Source organism: Heptranchias perlo, chromosome 11 (assembly GCF_035084215.1).
Source record: "Heptranchias perlo isolate sHepPer1 chromosome 11, sHepPer1.hap1, whole genome shotgun sequence".
NCBI classification, from domain to species: domain Eukaryota; kingdom Metazoa; phylum Chordata; class Chondrichthyes; order Hexanchiformes; family Hexanchidae; genus Heptranchias; species Heptranchias perlo.
Genome location: NC_090335.1, coordinates 43,881,396 through 43,900,562, shown reverse-complemented (window position 1 = coordinate 43,900,562; position 19,167 = coordinate 43,881,396). Strand labels below are relative to the sequence as shown.

The 19,167-nt window shown below is 41.3% G+C and overlaps 2 protein-coding genes across 5 annotated transcripts in view; one reads left to right on the top strand and one right to left on the bottom strand.

Annotated features, from left to right (window-relative positions):
- The window catches only part of caska (calcium/calmodulin-dependent serine protein kinase a), a 399,989-nt gene that overhangs the window by 166,591 nt on the left and 214,231 nt on the right, over positions 1-19,167 (top strand). The window lies entirely within an intron of this gene.
- gpr34b (G protein-coupled receptor 34b) overlaps positions 5,975-19,167 on the bottom strand; it is a 38,549-nt gene continuing 25,356 nt past the window's right edge. For 2 of the 3 annotated variants that reach the window (XM_067992895.1, XM_067992896.1), the window contains 2 exons: positions 9,723-9,794; positions 5,975-7,355 (listed from right to left, as the gene is read on the bottom strand). In XM_067992895.1, coding sequence (XP_067848996.1) covers positions 6,359-7,355; positions 9,723-9,739 — 1,014 coding nt within the window. In that variant the 5' untranslated portion in view covers positions 9,740-9,794 and the 3' untranslated portion in view covers positions 5,975-6,358. Of the gene's footprint in view, positions 7,356-9,722; positions 9,795-17,769; positions 17,964-19,167 lie in introns of those variants that run through there. The other variant, XM_067992897.1, reaches the window with a different exon arrangement.

Genomic DNA, 19,167 nt, shown 5'->3' with positions numbered 1-19,167 from the left:
ATAGGGTTAATTAGTAATCTCACAGTAAAAGAGCCTCTGGGGAAGAGTGATCATAATATGATAGAATTTCACATCGAGTTTGAAAGTAACATAGTTAAGTCAGAAACTAGAATCTTAAACTTAAATAAAGCCAATTACCTGGGTATGAGGGGTGAGTTGTCAACGGTAGATTGGGAAATTAAAGGATTTGACAGTTGAAAAGCAATGGCAAACATTTAAAGAAATATTTCAGTATTCTCAACAAGTATACATTCCATTGAGAAATAAAAATTCCACGGGAAAAGTGATCCACCGTGGCTAACTAAAGAAGTTAAGGAGAATATTAGATTGAAAGAAGAGGCCTATAATGTTGCCAAGAAAAGTAATAAGCCTGGGGATTGGGAGAGTTTTAGAAACCAACAAAGGACAACCAAAAAATTGATAAAAAGGGAGAAAATAGAATATGAAAGTAAACTAGCCAGAAATATAAAAACAGATTGTAAGAGCTTCTACAAGTATGTAAAAAGGAAGAGAGTAGCTAAAGTAAAGGTTAGAACCTTAGAGGCTGAGACAGGAGAAATTATAATGGGGAATCAGAAAACGGCAGATGTGTTAAACAAATATTATTTTGTATCTGACTTCACAGTAGAAGAGACAAAAAGCATACCAAAAATAGTGGGGAACCAAGGGGTAAATGAGAATGAGGAACCTAAAACAATTAATATCACTAGAGATAAAGTACTGGACAAACTAATGGGACTAAAAGCCGACAAACCCCCTAGACCTGATGTCCTACATCCTAAGGTTCTAAAAGAGGCGGCTGCAGAAATAGCGGATGCATTGGTTATGATCTTCCAAAATTCTCTGGATTCTGGAACAGTCCCAGTGGACTGGAAGGTAGCAAATGTTACCCTGCTTTTCAAGAAGGGAGGGAGAGAGAAAACACGGAACTACAGGCCAGTTAGCCTGACTTCAGTCGTCGGGAAAATGCTGGAATCCATTATTAAGGAAGTGGTAATAGGGCACTTAGAAAATCATAATATGATTAGGCAGAGTGTACATGATTTTATGAAAGGGAAATCGTGTTTGACAAATGTATTAGAATTTTTTGAGGAGTATCTAGCCAGGTAGATAAAAGGGAACCAGTGGATGTAATATATTTGGATTTTCAAAAGGCATTTGATAAGGTGCCACATAAAAGGTTGTTACACAAGGTAAGGGCTCATGGGGTTGGGGGTAATATATTAGCATGGATAGAGGATTGGTTAAAGGACAGAAAACAGAGTAGGGATAAACGGGTCATTCATAGGTTGGCAGGCTGTAACTAATGGGGTGCCACAAGGATCAGTACTTGGGCCTCAGCTATTTACACTCTTATTAATGACCTAGGTGAAGGGACCGAGTGTAATGTGTCCAAGTTTGCTGACGATACAAAGCTAGGTGGGAAAATAAGCTGTGAGGAGGACACAAAGAGTGTGCAAAGGGATATAGACAGGCTAAGTGAGTGGGCAAGAAGATGGCAGATGAAGTATAATGTGGGGAAATGTAAGGTTATTCACTTTGGTAGGAAGAATAGAAAAACAGAATATTTCTTAAATGGTGAGAAACTATTAAATGTTGGTGTTCAGAGAGACCTGGGTGTCCTCTTACAAGAAACACAAAAAGTTAGTATGCAGATACAGCAGGCAATTAGGAAAGCAAATGGCATGTTGGCCTTTATTGCAAGGGGGTTGGAGTACAAGAGTAAGGAAGTCTTACTACAGTTGTACATGGCTTTAGTGAGCCCTCACCTGGAGTAATGCGTACAGTTTAGGCCTCCTTATCTAAGGAAGGATACACTTGCGTTGGAGGCAGTGCAACGAAGGTTCACTAGATTAATTCCTGGGATGAGAGGGTTGTCCAATGAAGAGAGGTTGAGTAGAATGGGCTTATACTCTCTGGAGTTTAGAAGAATGAGCGGTGATCTCATTGAAACATACAAGATTCTGAGGGGGCTCGACAGGGTAGATGCTAAGTGGTTGTTTCCCCTGGCTGGAGAGTCTAGAACTAGAGGGCATAGTCGCAGGATAAAGGGTCGGCCATTCAAGACTGAGGTGAGGAGGAATTTTTTCACGCAGAGGGTTGTGAATCTTTGGAATTCTCTACCCGGAGGGCTGTGGATGCTGAGTTATGTTCAAGACTGAGATGGATAGATTTTTGGACTCTAGGGGAATTATGGGATATGGGGATCGGGCGGGAAAGTGGAGTTGAGGTCGAAGATCAGCCATGATCTGATTGAATGGCGGAGCAGGCTTGAGGGGCCATATGGCCTACTCCTACTTCTTATGTTCTTACGTTCTTATATGCAACTTGGTCCACTAATGCTTGCAGGGACAGTCAGCCATCTGCAATATGCTAATCACACGTGGTATTCAGTGCCCTTAAATTTTATGCCACTGGGATCCACAGGGACAGTTCCAGACTGCCACTTTGTCATGTATTGCTTCTTTGGGGAGGTAACTGAGGCCCGTATCACCATGCACTTTGCCACACACACTTCAGCAAGAACCAGCAGCAAGCTAGCCACTTCAAGTCGGAAGACAGATGTGTGAAAATGTGATTACTCAGTTCTTCCTGTCAGTTGTACTATAATTTTCAGTTGGGTGTTATTATTTTCCTTTGGACATATTTATACACTCAGTTCTATTATTTGCCATGCCTGTTTATTTTTTGCTCTGCATCCAATATTTTGTTTGGCTCTTGAACAAATAAAAGAATGGCAGATTGCAAGATACAGTAACAGAATTCATTTTAATTGAGACTTGACGGTACAGACGTGGCAGAGCAGTAAGGTTCAAGACCACGAGGGACTTGGGACAAGGGCACGATAAACAATTTGCATTTATATAGTGCGCTTAACGTAGAAAAAGTCCCAAGTACCAGTACGCCTGTCGACGGCACTGTGATGGGGTTTTTCAATATTAGATGTTATCCATCGTTCTGTTTTTCACACAATTTTATTTTTTTCCTCCTGTGGCAAAGTTTATTTTTAGCTGCTCTCCCTGCGTAAATGCTGAATCTCCCCTGCACTGCTTGCTTTTTTTCATTTTTTAGCCAGTCTCCCGGTTCCACTAGCACGTTAAGTTTATGACAAGGTTGATAAAATCCCTCTGGGGCCATTAAGGTTGAATCTCCCGCTCACTTTCTGGATTGAAAATGTTATTTGTGGACTGACCGATTCAGGAAGATTTCCTCCCAGCTGGCCCTCAGCTCCAATTTTATTTTTATATATATTTTTTTTAAATTTAATTCATTCACTCCAGGGATGCCCTCAGCCTGCTGAGCTGCTACTTCATTTAATTTATTAACTATGTAGATTCCTACTGCCTGCTAAAGATTTATTTTATTAATTATTTTGAACCTTCGGTTGTTAATTACCTACCTACCAAAGTCTGTTATTTTATTAATGAATTTGGCTGAAACCCCATTCTCTCAACTGAAGCCACAATGATTTTATTCTACTCCTGCTCAACTTTCTCTATAGGCACAGAATTTTCTGGGAAGTTTCGGCGTAACTAAGATGTAAGAGTAGCATTTTGATGTTTTTCTCAAGGAAATTCACGCATAACTGATTTACGCTGAAACATTGGGCCTGAATTTGCTGGAACAGTATGTTTGGTATTTGGACTTTTCAGCTCCTGGTTCATATCGATCTATATTTACGCTGTAATTTGCTGGAAGGTCGATCCATCTATGGTGTGGCAAGGTCAATGGCGAATTAGGAACTTCGTGGACAGCACAGCCAATGGTTTACTCCACAGACTAACCTTATGGCACTATAAATAGCTGGGAACAGATGCCATAAATCATATTTAGGTGTGGCACTGGAGGGGAAGTGAGCTGCAACTTCTGAAATTAGCCTAAATCCATTGAATGGGAGGTGGTTAGGTTCTCTCGTTGGAGATGGTCATTGCCTGGCACTTGTATGGTGCGAATGTTACTTGCCACTTATCAGCGCAAGCCTGGATCTTTTTCAGGTCTTGCTACGGGCGGGCGTGCAGTGCTTCATTATCCGAGGAATTGCGAATGGAGCTAAATCATCAGCAAACAGCCCCACTTCTGACTTTATGATGGAGGAAAGTCATTGATGAAGCAGCTGAAGATAGTTGGGCCTAAATGCTATCCTGAGGAGATGATTGGCCTTCACAACCACAACCATCTTCCTTTGTACCAGCTATGACTCCAGCCACTGAATTTTCCATATTTTTGTATGGATGCCAGTGTTGTAGCTGTACTGGAACAGCTTGGTTAGAGGTGCGGCTAGTTCTAGAGCACAAATCTACAGCACTATAGCCGAGATGTTGTAGGAGCCCATAATCTTTTTTGTCCAGTCCACTCAGCTGTTTCTTGATATCATGTGGAGTAAATTGAATTGGCTGAAGACTAGCATCTGTGATGGTGGGTACCTCAAGAGGAGGCCATGAAGGATCATCCACTAGGCACTTCTGGCAGAAGATGGCTGAAAACACTTCAGCGTTGACTTTTGCATTCGTGCTGGGCTCCGCCATCATTGAGGGTGGGGATGTTCATGGAACCACCTCATCCTATTGCTTAATTGTCCACCACCAATCGTGACTGGATGCAACAGGACTCATCTGCTGTTGAAACCCTCATCCATGCCGTTGTTATCTCTAGACTTGACTATTTTAATCTCTCCTGGCTGGCCTCCCATCTTCCACTCTCCATAAACTTGAGCTCATCCAAAACTCTGCTGCCCATATCCTAACTCACACCAAGTCCTGTTCACCCATTACCCCTGGTTCCCGGTCCGGCAACACCTCGATTTCTAAAATACTCATCCTTGTTTTCAAATCCCTCGATGGCCTTGCACCTCCCAATATCTGTAAACTCCTCCAGCCCTACAACCCTCTGAGATCTCTGCTCCTCCAATTCCAGCCTCATGTGCATCCCCGATTTTAATCTCTCCATCATTAGCAACCGTGCCTTCAGCTTCTTAGGCCCTAAGCTCTGGAAATCCCCCTCTAAACCTCTATGTCTCTCTACCTCTCTCTCCTCCTTTAAGACGCTCCTTAAAACGTACCTCTTTGACCAAGCTTTTGGCAGCCTGTCCTAATATCTCCTTATGTGGCTTGGTGTCAAATTTTGTTTGATAATCGCTCGTGTGAAGCGTCTTGGGATGTTTTACTACGTTAAAGGCGCGATATAAATTCAAGTTGTTGTTGCAGCATTTTGACCTGATCCGTTGGTTGTGCGATCGCTGAACTCTGTCTATAGCATGCTGCTTCTGCTGTTTAGCATGCATGTAGTCCTGTGTTGTAGCTTCACTGGGTTGGCACCTCATTTTCAGGTGCACCTGATGCTGCTTCCAGCAGGCTCTTCTACACTCATTGAACCAGGGTTGGTCATCTGGCTTCACGGTGATGGGAGGAGTGAAGGATATACCGGGCCATGAGGTTACAGATTCTGGTGGAATAAATTCTGCTGCTGCTGATGGCCCACAGCGCTTCATGGATATCCAGTTTTGAACTGCCAGATCGGTTCTTAATCTATCCCACTTAGCACAAATGTAGTGCCACGTGCCACAATGGGGGGGGTGCCCTCAGTGTAAAGATGGGATTTGGTCCCCACAAGGACTGTGTGGTCATTCTTACCAATGTCGTCACGGACAGATGCATCTGCAACAGGTAGATTGGCGAGGACGATTTCAAGTAGGTTATTCCCTCGTGTTGGTTCTCTCACCACCTGCTGCAAGCCCAGTCTGGCAGCTATGTCGTTCAGGACTCGGCCAGCTCACTCAGTGGTGGTACTACCAAGCCATTCTTGGTGATGGACATATTCTGTGCCCTTGCTATCCTCAGTGCACCATCCAAGTGGTGATCAACATCAAATTGATGAAAACAGTCCACAAATGTTCTGTGATTGACATAATTATATGTAGCACAAATTATAACAATTTATTTTTAACTACATTAATAACAACTGTCAGGGCAGTACATGTATTTAGAATGTTTATTCAAATTGCTCACGATCACATTTCAACCAATTCTTCATCCTCACAAATCCCCTAAATGTCGGTGATTAATTATAATTAAGATGGTATGATAGTGATATGAAATAAGAATGTATTGCTGTTAGTCACCATACTACGCACTCTACTGTTACTTAAGCTTAAACATCATATTTACATATTGGTGAAAACCAAAGCAGTTAGCACAACATTAAAAGTATTGCAATGTCGCCTATGATATTTTAAAACCTACATAACAGTACATTTTTAATAAAGTATGAGGGCATTTTTACTCTTAGTTTTAGAATTTCATTATTTTACAACTTTGGAAACAACTGTTCACATGCACTTCGATAGAAGTTTGAGTTTTATTCACAGACTTGTCTTGTCTTCTGGAGTCATGTTATGGTCATTGTTAGTATTGTCAGTGCAGCTGATGACACTTATTTTCCTAGAAGCATCCTTTGCTTTGCAAAACTTTGAACGAAGGCATAAATGTAGCAGTGGATGAATACAGCAACTTAGAGCAGCAAGTAGAATCACACCACTCTTCGCTTTGTTTAGTTTATCCTGCCACTGGCAATTTACGTCATCAGATGCAATATGTAAAACTCGTTGGACATGATATGGCACAAAGCAGACAATGAATAAAATGATGGATGCAAAAATTTTCCTGTGGACTTTTAAGTTGCTGCCCTGACTTTTGGCTACCATACTGTTCTTCTGGGTTTGATAAAGATGGTAAGCTAACAGGCCATAAAAAACAAACAAGAATAGTAATGTAAGATAAAAGAAAGCTGCACCAAATATATGAGGATTCTTAAAGAATTTGCCTCTCTTGTTGATGATTAGATCATAACAAGACATTGCATTTATCCTTGAATTGACTGCGAAGTAGGATAGGAGTAAAGGTACAATACACATTGCTGGTACAATCCAGGTAAAAACACATATAAGTATGATAACTTTAGGTTTGATAAAATAGTGCAGAAGAGCAAATTTGGGTCTTACTACTATTGCATATCTGCTGATGCTAGTCCACAACAAGAAAAGTATGCTGCAATACATATTAACATAGAAAACTGAAATTGTTACAAATGTTGTTAAAATACATGCAAAATCTTCATGGCTCCATGAATCACTCTTTAAGTAATATATGGCCCGAAAGAGAAGACTGCAGGAAAGGAGTAAATCAGAAGCAGTTAAATTTTTCATGTAAATGAAGGTTGCAGATTTATCAGCTTCTTTGAAGGCCCATATTGTCGCAACATTACTAATGACTCCTATCAAGAATATTATGATGTATAGGCCTCCCAGTATCTGTCTATGAATGCTGTCAGCAGTAAGAATACACCGATTATCCATTAACCTGAAAGAAACAAACATAAATTATTGATTTAGTTTATATTGACCAGCTTCTACTTGCATGTCCATCATGCCATCAAACTTATATACAGCACTGCATCAGAAAGATGAAAAACTACTTATACAAGCAAGATGAATTTAAATTTTCTCTGTTTACAAAATAAGATTTTGAAAAAATTTTTAAAACTTATTCATCCCCTCCGTGTATGGAGCAAAATGGTTGCAAACTGCTGAACTTTAGAAAACAAAATTGCTTTTAGAGAGATTTAGTGCCTGGCTTTCCTTTGATCAAAATATACGATATAATTTACAAACATGGCAATGGATTAAAATCTCATGTCTGATTATATCATATTCCTAAAAACTGTTGTATTATTAATATCGCTGGGTTGATACAACGGGGGGACTCAGAGAACTGGAGGTAACAGATGATCACGGAACACAAGAATAGGTGACAGCTGATCGGGCTTCGAGGAATTTAATGACTGGGATAGCCTATTACTATTGCGGCAGTAAGAGAGAGAGAAGTTTTGTTAAGAACACCATTCAACATATGAATGTGTACAGAAGTTATTTTTGTGCAGTGCAGATGGCAGACTAGTTTCAAACTGGCCCAGTAGTACTGCTGCTCTGCTAAGAACAGGAACCCTTTACCTGACCATTCTGGCCTACTTTTACCATTGCTGCACTCTGGTATTCTCTTGATGCATCAATTCGAAAGGGCTTATTCGTGAATATTGAGACAGCCTTTTGGTTATTGGACCATGACTGAAAATTTTGAATTGGTGAATGCTGATTTGGTATAGGCCAGAAGGCAATATCTCGATAGGTATACATTACTGATGTGTCCAAGCTTTTGGCTTTCATGGGTCACATCGGTGCATTGCATGGAGCCTCAGGGGCCACTTATAAAAATTTTAATTCATGACCCCACTGATGTGCATTTATATCAATTTGCTGATACTAACCATCTTGGTATGTTGATTTCATATTTATCCACCATTCAGGCAACTGTGCTAAGGACAACAATATTCAGTACAAACCAGTGAATAAGAAATAAACACAAATAGTGTTGCCTGGACTTCAAGGACAAGATTGTTAGCTTTCAGTCGCCACATGTGGCCTAAGATCTGCATTTTGAACAGACCGGATGTAGTGGATGTTCTGTGGCTGTTGTGTGGGCTGTTAAATAAATGTGTTCTCTGCATATGATCAAGAAAAATTATATTTTTCTCTCGTGTTTTATTCTCTACTGGAGCAGCCTAGACATCATCTTTTTCTGTGTGTCTAATTGCATAGCCAATTTGGGAAATTGCTATGTGGGTACTGCAAGTCTTCCTACCACTCTAACTCAGCAAGTTGGTGCACCACCGTGCACTTTTTTCAATGCTTATTTATTCTACTTCATCAGTTCACATTCTGTTATCTAACAGATTTAAAACTTGCCTTGAGTAAATGCACTCATTAGAGTTCAGTTCCTGATGCAATTAATTGCTTGCTTATCTTTATCAACAGTTTTCAGTTGTCTGAAATGTCAGGTTGCTGAGCCCTCTCCACATGAACCTACTTTGCAGCATTCGTCAGCTTTGTGCTTTGGTGATTTACCCACTTTGTTTGCTTTGGCACATGGAAAGGTATTTCATAAGTTGTACTCAAAATTTGTGCCTAAAATTGTTTGAGTTGCATTTGTTCCAGAAGTTATAAAGGAAAAATTTTATCCACCATGACGCTTGTTTCCATGAAAGGAAATATCATTTTATTGATGTCAGAAATTTATTATTTGGTTTAAGTAGGACAAAGTGTGTCCAGTGAACTAAGTAGTTTGGTGTTCTTAGTAGCATAACATCAAGTTTACCCACTACAAAACTGCATCTGGCTCAATGGCTTACTGAATGTTTTTATTATGTTCCATAGCTCCAGCAGCAAGAGTTCTAGTCTGTGTATCGCAGGAAAGTGGATCTCAATAATGATCTCGGCCTTTGTAGCATCTGTGAATTCTAACCAGCATTATTTGGAGTTGGAGCAATATAGCATTACTCCCACATTATTGTTTCTTCTCCCATAACAAACCTTTACATCGACCTAAATAGGTAGGGCAACCTGCCCATATTACTTCTAGAGAAGGTAACTACAATGAAGATGAATATACTGTCCAGCACCTTTATCTATTTGAAATGCCCATCCAGATTCACCTAACAGTTTCTTGACCTTGACAGATGTATTGCCAAGCTCTGGTTAGCAAGCAAACAAACGCAGCTCAAATTGCCTGCGATGACTCAAGCTCCAAGGGAATTTTGGCTTGGAATACAATTTTCTCGTGGAACCTATGGATGCATTCCAAACTAATCTTCATGTAACAACAACTACTTACGTTTCTATAGCACTCATTATGTTCAGAGAGATGTCTCATTTAGTGGGTGGCAGATAGCGAGTGGACAGCAAGCTGGAAGGGGAAGAAAGAGGGAGAGGGTTAGGAGCAGCCAAATGCATCGTTGAAAAGAAGTGTCTTGAGGTTTATGAAACCAGGGAGGGAGGTGGCATCAATACGGAGATGTTGAGGAAGTGAGTTCCAGAAGGCGAGGCATATTAGCTGAAGGATCCGCTGCCAGTGGTGGAGGGAATTGAGTTGGGAACGAGAAGAAAACAAACCACTAGGACATTGACCATTTAGACAACTCAGCAAGCGACCAGAAAAAGCGTAGAAGCACTCTTGGTTGTAATAATCCTCTCTCTCCAAATTGGTGCAGCAAAGGGCTTCCAGGTAAGCTTGTTGCAAGTGGATTCAGAGCTCAAAATAAGAAGAACATCACATGAGTAAGCCAGCAATTTCACCAGGACAAAATCTTATCCTTATGGCAAATAATTCCACCTCCCAAAGCAGGATCTTTTCCAATACTTCCAAATGGAGCATTTCCTCCGTACCCAAATAACATGTCACAAAATACAGTCAGAGTCAACTCCTTTAGAACGATACCTCCTCAACCCAGACACCCATAAACACATACCTGTAGTGTACACCACACTTATTTCAATATCGACAGACTTGGGGGAAAGCTTACAGGGATCCTGAGTAAGATCTAGACTGTGAAATTAATAGCGGAAAATTGGGAGAAGGTTCGGGAACAAAACTCTCAATCAGCATGTGCGGTAAAAAGCAAGCACGCTCATACATCAAATGTGCTATAACCTAAACAAAAACTTCAGAAATTCTACCCCACCTTCTCTGATGAATGTTGAAGCAGTTGCAGCAGATTGTGACACTCTCTTTCACACTTCTGTTCCTAAATCCAAATTTTTGTGTTGAACTTTTTATTAATTTGGCCTCTTTGGTGCCACTTCATTTGAAAGGGACTGAGATATTCTTCCAGAATGAGGATCATTTATACAGCAGGGATGAGCAAAGACCACATGACCACATAGTGGTTTCTCTTCTTCATTTTAAATGATTGCTTGTTCACGTGTATATGGAAGCAGAACTACATTGTCCAACCTGGTGGGAATTGGTTTCTCTCTTGCCTATCTGATCAGAGGCAGAGCATCCCCACCAATGGCTTCTCTGCCCACCCCTGCACCGGTACATCAGGAGTCCTCTAAGCATCTACCCTTGGCCCCCTCTTCTTCTCATCATCTACAAACACGAAGTCAGCTTCCACGTGTATACTGACAACACCTGTATTTCTCCTATACCTCTCTCAACACCTCTGCTTCTGTGTTATCAGACTGCTTGTCCAATATCCAATCTTGGATAAGTCCAGTTAAATATTGGATGGACTGAAACCATCTTCTTTGGCCCCCACCACTAATTCCATACCTTTGCCACTGATTCCAACCCCCTCCCCAACCACTGTCTCTGGCCAAACTAGGCTGTTAGCACCCTCGGTGTCCTAGTTGACTGGAGCTGAGCTTCCAATCTCATATCCTCTCCATCACAAAGACCACCTTGGAACATAGGAACAGGATTAGGCCATTCAGCCATTCAGTGAGATCATGATTGATTTGTATCCTAACTCCATCCACCTGCCTTGGCCCCATATGCCTTAATACCCTTGGCCAGCAAAAATCTGTCGATCTCAGATTTAAAATTATTAATTGAGCCAGCAGCTACTGCTTTTTGTGGGAGCGTTCGACACATCTACCACCCTTTGCATGAGGAAGTGTTGCCTAACTTCTCTCCTGAATGTCATTGCTCTGATTTTAAGGTAATGTCCCCTTGCCCTAGATCAGTGGAAAATGTTTCTCTCAATCTACCTCTATCAATTCCTTTCAAAATCCTAAAAACCTCAATCAAATCATAGAATCATAGAAAAGTTGCAGCACGGAAGGAAGCCATTCGGCCCATTGAGTCTGCACCGGCTCTACGCAAGAGCAATCCAGCTAGTCCCACTCCCCTGCCGTATCCCCATAACCCCGCAATTTTTTTCCTTTCAAGTACTTATCCAGTTCCCTTTTGATTGAATCTGCCTCCACCACCCCCTCAGGCAGTGCATTCCACATCCTAACCACTCACTGTGTTTATAAAAAAGTTTTTCCTCATGTCACCTTCGATTCTTTTGCCAATCACCTTAAATCTATCCCCTCTGGTTCTTGACCCTTCCGCCAATGGGAACAGTTTTTCTCTATTTACTCTGTCTAGACCTCTCATGATTTTGAATACCTCTATCTATCTCCTCGCAATCTTATCTGTTCCAAGGAGGACAACCCTAGCTTCTCCAATTTATCCACGTAACTAAAGTCCCTCATCCCTGGAATCATTCTAGTAAATCTCTTCTCCACCCTCTCTAAAGCCTTCATGTCTTTCCTAAAGTGCGGTGCCCAGAACTGGACACAATACTCCAGTTGTGGCCGAACCAGTGTTTTATAAAGGTTCAACATAACTTCCTTACTTTCGTACTCTATGCCTCTGTTTATAAAGCCAGGGATCCCGTACGCTTTTTTAACCACTTTCTCAACCTGCCCTGCCACCTTCAATGATTTGTGCACGTATACCCCCAGATCTCTCTGTTCCTGTACTCCTTTTAGAATTGTGCCCTCTAGTTTATATTGCCTCTCCTCATTCTTCCTATCGAAATGTATCACTTCACATTTTTCTGCGTTAAATTTCATCTGCCACATGTCCGCCCATGCCACCAGCCAGTCAATATCCTCTTGACGTCTATCACTATCCTCCTCACTGTTCACTACCCTTTCAAGTTTTGTGTCATCTGCAAATTTGGAAATTGTGCCATGTACACCCAAGTTCAAGTCATTAATATCAAAAAAAGCAACGGTCCCAGCACCAACCCCTGGAGAACACCACTGTACACCTCCCTCCAGTCCGAAAAACAACCGTTCACCATTACTCTCTGTTTCCTGTTACTTAGCCAATTCTGTATCCATGTTGCTACTGCCCCCTTTATTCCATGTGCCGCAATCTTGATGACAAGCCTACCATGTGGCATTTTATCAAACACCTTTTGAAAGTCCATATACACCACATCAGCTGCATTGCCCTCATCTACCCTCTCTGTTACTTCATCAAAAAACTCAATCAAGTTGGTTGAACACGACTTGCCTTTAACAAATCCATGCTGGCTTTCCCTAATCAATCCACACTCGTCCAAATGACTGTTGATTCTGTTCTGGATTATTGTTTCTAAAAGATTCCCCACCACCAATGACTGGCATTTATGCTGGATTTATCCTTACATTCTTTTTTGAACAAGGTTGCAACATTTGCAATTCTTCAGTCTTCTGGCACCACCCCAGTATCTAAGGATGTTCGGAAGATTATGGTCGGTACCTCCGCAATTTCCACCCTTACTTCCCTCAGCAACCTAGAATGCATCCCATCCAGACCAGGTGACTGATCTACTTCAAGTACAGCTTACCCCTTAACCTTCTATATTCCAGGGAATACAAGCCTAGTTTATGTAATCTCTCCTCATAATCTAACCCTTGGAACCCTGGTAACATTCTAGTGAATCTGCGCTGCTCTCCTTCCTAGGCCAATATATCCTTTCTATGGTGTGGTGCACAGAATCTAGACAGTACTCCAGATGTGATCTAACCAGGATTTTTTTATAGCTGTAGCAAAACTTCCACCACTTTATATTCTAGCCCTCTAGATATAAAAGCTAACATTCCATTCGCCTTTTTGATTATTTTTTGTACCTGACTATTACATTTAGTGATCTGTATACATGGACCCCTAAATCTCTTTGGACCTCCACTGTTCCTAGCTTTTCACCATTTAAAAAAATACTCTTCTATCCTTTTTTGGTCCAAAATGGATGACCTCACACTTAGTTGCATTGAAATCCACCTGCCACAGTTTTGTCCTTCTTCCATCTTCTTGCCTCTTTTTTTATTCATTCATGGGATGTGGGCGTCTCTGGCAAAGCCAGCATTTATTGCCCATCCCTAATTGCCCTTGAGAAGGTGGTGGTGAGCCGCCTTCTTGAACTGCTGCAGTCCGTGTGGTGAAGGTACTCCCACATTGCTGTTGGGTAGGGAGTTCCAGGATTTGACCCAGTGATGATGAAGGGACGGCGATATATTTCGAAGTCGGGATGGTGTGTGACTTGGAGGGGGACGTGCGGGTGATGGTGTTCCCATGTGTCTGCTGCCCTTGTCCTTCTAGGTGGTAGGGGCCAGGGGTTTGGGAAGTGCTGTTGAAGAAGCTTTGGCTAGTTCCTGCAGGACATCTTGTAGATGGTACACACTGCAGCCATGGTGCACCGGTGGTGGAGGGAGTGAATGTTTAAGGTGGTGGATGGAGTGCCAATCAAGCGGGCTGCATTGTCCTGGATGGTGTCAAGCTTCTTAAGTGTTGTTGGACCTGCACTCATCCAGGCAAGTGGAGAGTATTCCATCACACTCCTGACTTGTGCCTTGTAGATGGTGGAAAGGCTTTGGGGAGTCAGGAGGTGAGTCACTTGCTGCAGAATACCTAGCCTTTGACTTGCTCTTGTATCCACAGGATTTATGTGGCTGGTCCAGTTAAGTTTCTGGTCATTGGTGCCCCTGAGGATGTTGATGGTGGGCGATTTGGTGATGGTAATGCCATTGAATGTCAAGGGGAGGTGGTTAGACCCTCTCTTGTTGGAGATGGTCATTGCCTAGCACTTGTCTGACGCGAATGTTACTTGCCACTTATCAGCCCAAGTCTGGATGTTGTCCAGGTCTTGCTGCATGTGGGCATGGACTGCTTCATTATCTGAGGGGTTGCGAATGGAGTACTGTGTAGAGTTTTATAAGAGCATAAGAAGTAGGAGCAGGAGTAGGCCATATGGCCCCTCGAGCCTGCTGCGCCATTCAATCAGATCATGGCTGATCTTCGACCTCAACTCCACTTTCTCGCCTGATCCCCATATCCCTTGATTCCCCTAGAGTCCAAAAATCTAACCATCTCAGCCTTGAATATATTCAATGACACAGTATCCACAGCCCTCTGGGGTAGAGAATTCCAAAGATTCACACCCTCTGCGTTTTGGTTACCTTACTCTTACCTTAGAGGGGCTGCAACGGAGGTTCACTAGATTGATTCCTGGGATGAGAGGGTTGTCCTATGAGGAGAGATTGAGTAGTATGGGCCTATATTCTCTGGAGTTTAGAAGAATGAGAGGTGATCTCATTGAAACGTATAAAGTTCTTAGAGGGCTTGACAGGGTCGATGCTGAGAGGCTGTTTCCTCTGGCTAGAGAATCTCAAACTAGGGGGTCACAGTCTCAAGATAAGGGGTCGGTCATTTAGGGCCGAGATGAGGAAAGATTTCTTCACTCAGGGTTATAAATCTTTGGAATTCTCTATCCCAGAGGGCTGTGGATGCTCAGTTGTTGAGTATGTTCAAGACTGAGATCGATAGATTTTTGGACATCAAGGGATGTGGAGATAGGGCGGGAAAGTGACTCTGTCTTGTTGGAGATGATCATTGCCTGGCACTTGTCTGGCGTGAATGTTACTTGCCCCAACCTCAGCCCTTCTGGCGTTGAAACTCTCATCCACAACTTTGCCACCATCAGACTGGACTATTCAAATGCACTCCTGGCCGGCACCTCATTCTGCACTGCCGTAAACTTCAGCTCATCAAAACTCTGCCGCCTGTATCGTATCCCTCATCTATCACTCTTGTCCCCGCTGACCTGCATTGGCTGCTGATCTCCCAATGCCTCCTTTTAAAATTCTCATCCTTGTATTTAAATCCCTTTGTGGCCTTGCCCATTCCTACCTTTCTAACCTCCTCCATCCATATATTTCCTCCCCCCCCCCCCCCCCCCAAACTTTCCATTGCTCCGGCTCTAGCCTCTTCCCCTCCCTTCGCCCCACAATTGGCCGTTGAGCCATCAACCACGTAGGTCCCTCTTCTTTCCCCCTCCTCCTTTAAGACCCTCCTTACAACCCATTTCTTTGATGAAACTTTTGGTCACCCCTCCTAATATCTCCTTCTTTGGCTTGGCATCATTATTTTTGTTTACAACATTGCCTTGGGATATTTTTGTACTTTAAAGGTGCAATATAAATCTAAGTTGCTGTTGTTGTACATTCAAAGAATTGCTGGTAGGTAATGTAATGACATTGTACAAACTCCAGGGACAGGGTCTGTGGCCTGGAGTTTTCTCTCCTTTTGCGCCCAGAGACACGCATAATCTGGGCAGAAACCAATTATGTGGAATTTTGGACGTAAGTGAGTTACGCACGTAACTACAATATGCCCAAGTCTCCTCAATCTTTTACAGCCGTCCATCAAACCTTCCGCCAGAACGAATCTCCGTCCAGGAAACTGGCCACGCGCCAACTCTTATATGCAAGTATGTTCAAATTGTGCTTGTTTGGAGGGTCTCTTCACATTGCAACCAGTCATTCTTCTAGTGTTTTATTGCAATTTTTTGAGCATTTTTAAAAAAAATTATCCTTAGAGACCTGCTCTGTATAAATATGAGTCATATTAAAAATTGAAAAGCTTCCCCGATTGCAAGTTGCTAAATATATTGTGCCTGATGTGCATGAATGATGGTTAAATTAGTTGAAATTTAAATTTTCATACTTAAAAAAGAAATATATGATGTGGGTTCGGTACTTTCCTTGGGGCCCGATTGTTTATGCTGATTTACGCCCATTTTTAGTTTGGATGTATTCTAATGAGATTGGGAGGTTACTTGGGCTTAACTTGACGTCGGCAAAATGAGCTATGATCTTGTAGTTCAGAAATGAAAGCAATTTTTAAAAGCTGATTAAATGTAAACAGTCATAATTGTTTAAGAGATATAGCTATTTTGAAAAATACAACAATATTTTTAAAAATTGTTTATTCATTTTTGTTCCTACTCTTTCTTCGCCCCCCCCCCCCCCCCGGATCTCTTTCGGTGGCTCCAGGTGAGATGGCCTGGTCGTTTTTGCCAATGTATTCTTCAGATACTGACAAAAAGTTGTGTGTAATTGTTTACATTAATCATGCCTCAGGTTTCTCCTCTCTTGTTGGAAAGTCTGTCCTGGTGCTTTTTTCCATGTGAGCCAGAGTCTAATCCCACACTTCTGCTCACTCCCCAAATCCTTCAATATTCATATTTTTCAAGCAAGTATCTAATTTCCTTTTAAAAGAATTTATGGACTTATGCTTCAATAATGGTTTGTGGCAGAGAATTCCACCTCTTTAATTTTCTAACCTCTTTAATTCTTACTACTATTATGATTATCATAAATTTGTTCCCTCTTATTACTATCTTCCTGATCAATGGAAACAATCTATCACTATTCACTCAAAATCTTGAAGACATCTATCAGATTAGCTGTTGACTTTCTCGGCTCTTGCTAAAAGAAACAACTCTCAAGTTTCTCATCATAATTGTAATTCCCCTATCCTTGCTAATGTCCTAGCAAATGAACATTGCACCTTTTCTATTGCTGTTAAAACCTCCCTATAATGGAGTGCCTAAAACTACAGGCAATACTCAAATTAAATATAATTTTCTTGCGTTATAGTTCTATGCCTCTAGATACAAAACCAAAGATTCTGTTCGCTTTTTTATGGTCTTTTCTACTTGTGCTGCAATGTTGAATGATCTGTGTATCCGCACACCAAGGTCCTTTGCACCATTTAAAATCTTAAGTAACTAGGGGCGGAAACCATGCCTGTCTTTTTTTACTCTCCATAGCCCAGGGATGCTGAAGCCAACTATAGGACCACAACTGAGATCAGGATCTTCCAGGTCTAGATCATTCAATACCACATCAGCCATTTCATTGAGCAGTTAAGCCATTAGGGCAGTGCTAGAAGAGTTCTGATAATACACAACAATAAAGCTGCCTTGTTGTTTCTATCCCTGCAGTAATTAATATATTCATTGTGATCGAAATGTCACTTTTACAGCTATACAAACATTTTTGAATTCAGGCCCTAAGATGAGAATATGTACACTGTAAGTTTAAAGAAGTTAACATACCTGTATTCCTGAGTTCATATCTCTGAAAATTGTTCTTTGACGTTTTCCAGGTCAAGAAATTAAGAACTGATGAGCAATTGAAATTACCATGCTAACAATCTTTATAGGTCTTATATATTATGAAATTATTCTGAAAAATGTTGATAGTGTACAAGTTAAATAAACACCAGTAAATGTTCTCAAGATTAATTTGTAGTTTTTCATAAACACAGTCGATTCAAGTGAAACACCTTAGCTCGTGAGTGGGGGAAAAACAGTTTGTGGTCTTCTGACGAAACAATTACAGGAAGTTGGTTTGTCTGGGTTAATATACTTCTGCTATGTTTAAGTATTGAACCATCTTAGTAGCAGTCTCATTTCCTTCAATGGTCATGTATTTTTGAATAGGGATGCAACAAATTTCACTTCCAGTTAAGAATAGAAGCGAATTGCGATCTTTTTAACAATAATTCTGTGACTTGTGAGAAATGTTTGTACAGAGTATTTTCAATATGCATTAATGTAGAAGCATTCCAGCAGCCTCATTGTTTCCGTTGACTTAATTGTGATCTTTAAATTGACTGCTACTGTCCAATCTGATAGAATCTACATAACACATGCATAATGTGTGACACTGCACGTGGAATTGATGATGGGTTTGAAATGTAGTGAATGGACTAACTACGAATTCCTTAAGTGGTAGCTGAGAAACTGGGAATAACTTCTGGCCCTATCCAGGAGTTAAGGGTAGCAGTTTCTTGGCCTTCAGTTAGTCTGCCCAGCCTCACTTATCCAGTACAGGGAAGGTGGAGTCGACTATTGTTTGTCAATTATATCCTTACATACGTTAGAGAAAATGTATTTTTTTTACTTCTATCTGCCATTACTACAATGCCCGGTACTCTAAAGTTTGCAGGAAGTAATATAAGTTAGTTACTCTTGATAGTACCTGTATGGTTGATGACTATTATAGGAGAAACAACTATCACTTGTCACTATGGAGTAATTTCACTGCAAGCTCAGGTGATTCTAGCAAGCTAAACACTCCACACTGAGATGCGTGAAGCCACAAAAAGGTGAAAGGAGATGCTTCTCCTTATAGTCAGCAAGATTGAAAATTAGAATAATTCTTAACGATAATATGAATCTTGACAACTTAGAGGTCCAGTTAATTGAAGTCTGATTATTAATTAAGGAAGCATTAATGGAAAGCAGGAAAGTATTTCAACAAAACCTGTTCAAGTATAATTGTTAATGAAGACCAGACAGCCCCATATTGAATGGAATTTTTCAGAAAGCCATATCTAAGGAGATGGTCCGGAGAATAGTGGTTCCCCAACACCTGAAATTTACAGATATAGGTGCTGCTTAATTGAGATTCTAACCTTGGAGATATTCACGACTGTTTAAATTGAGGCA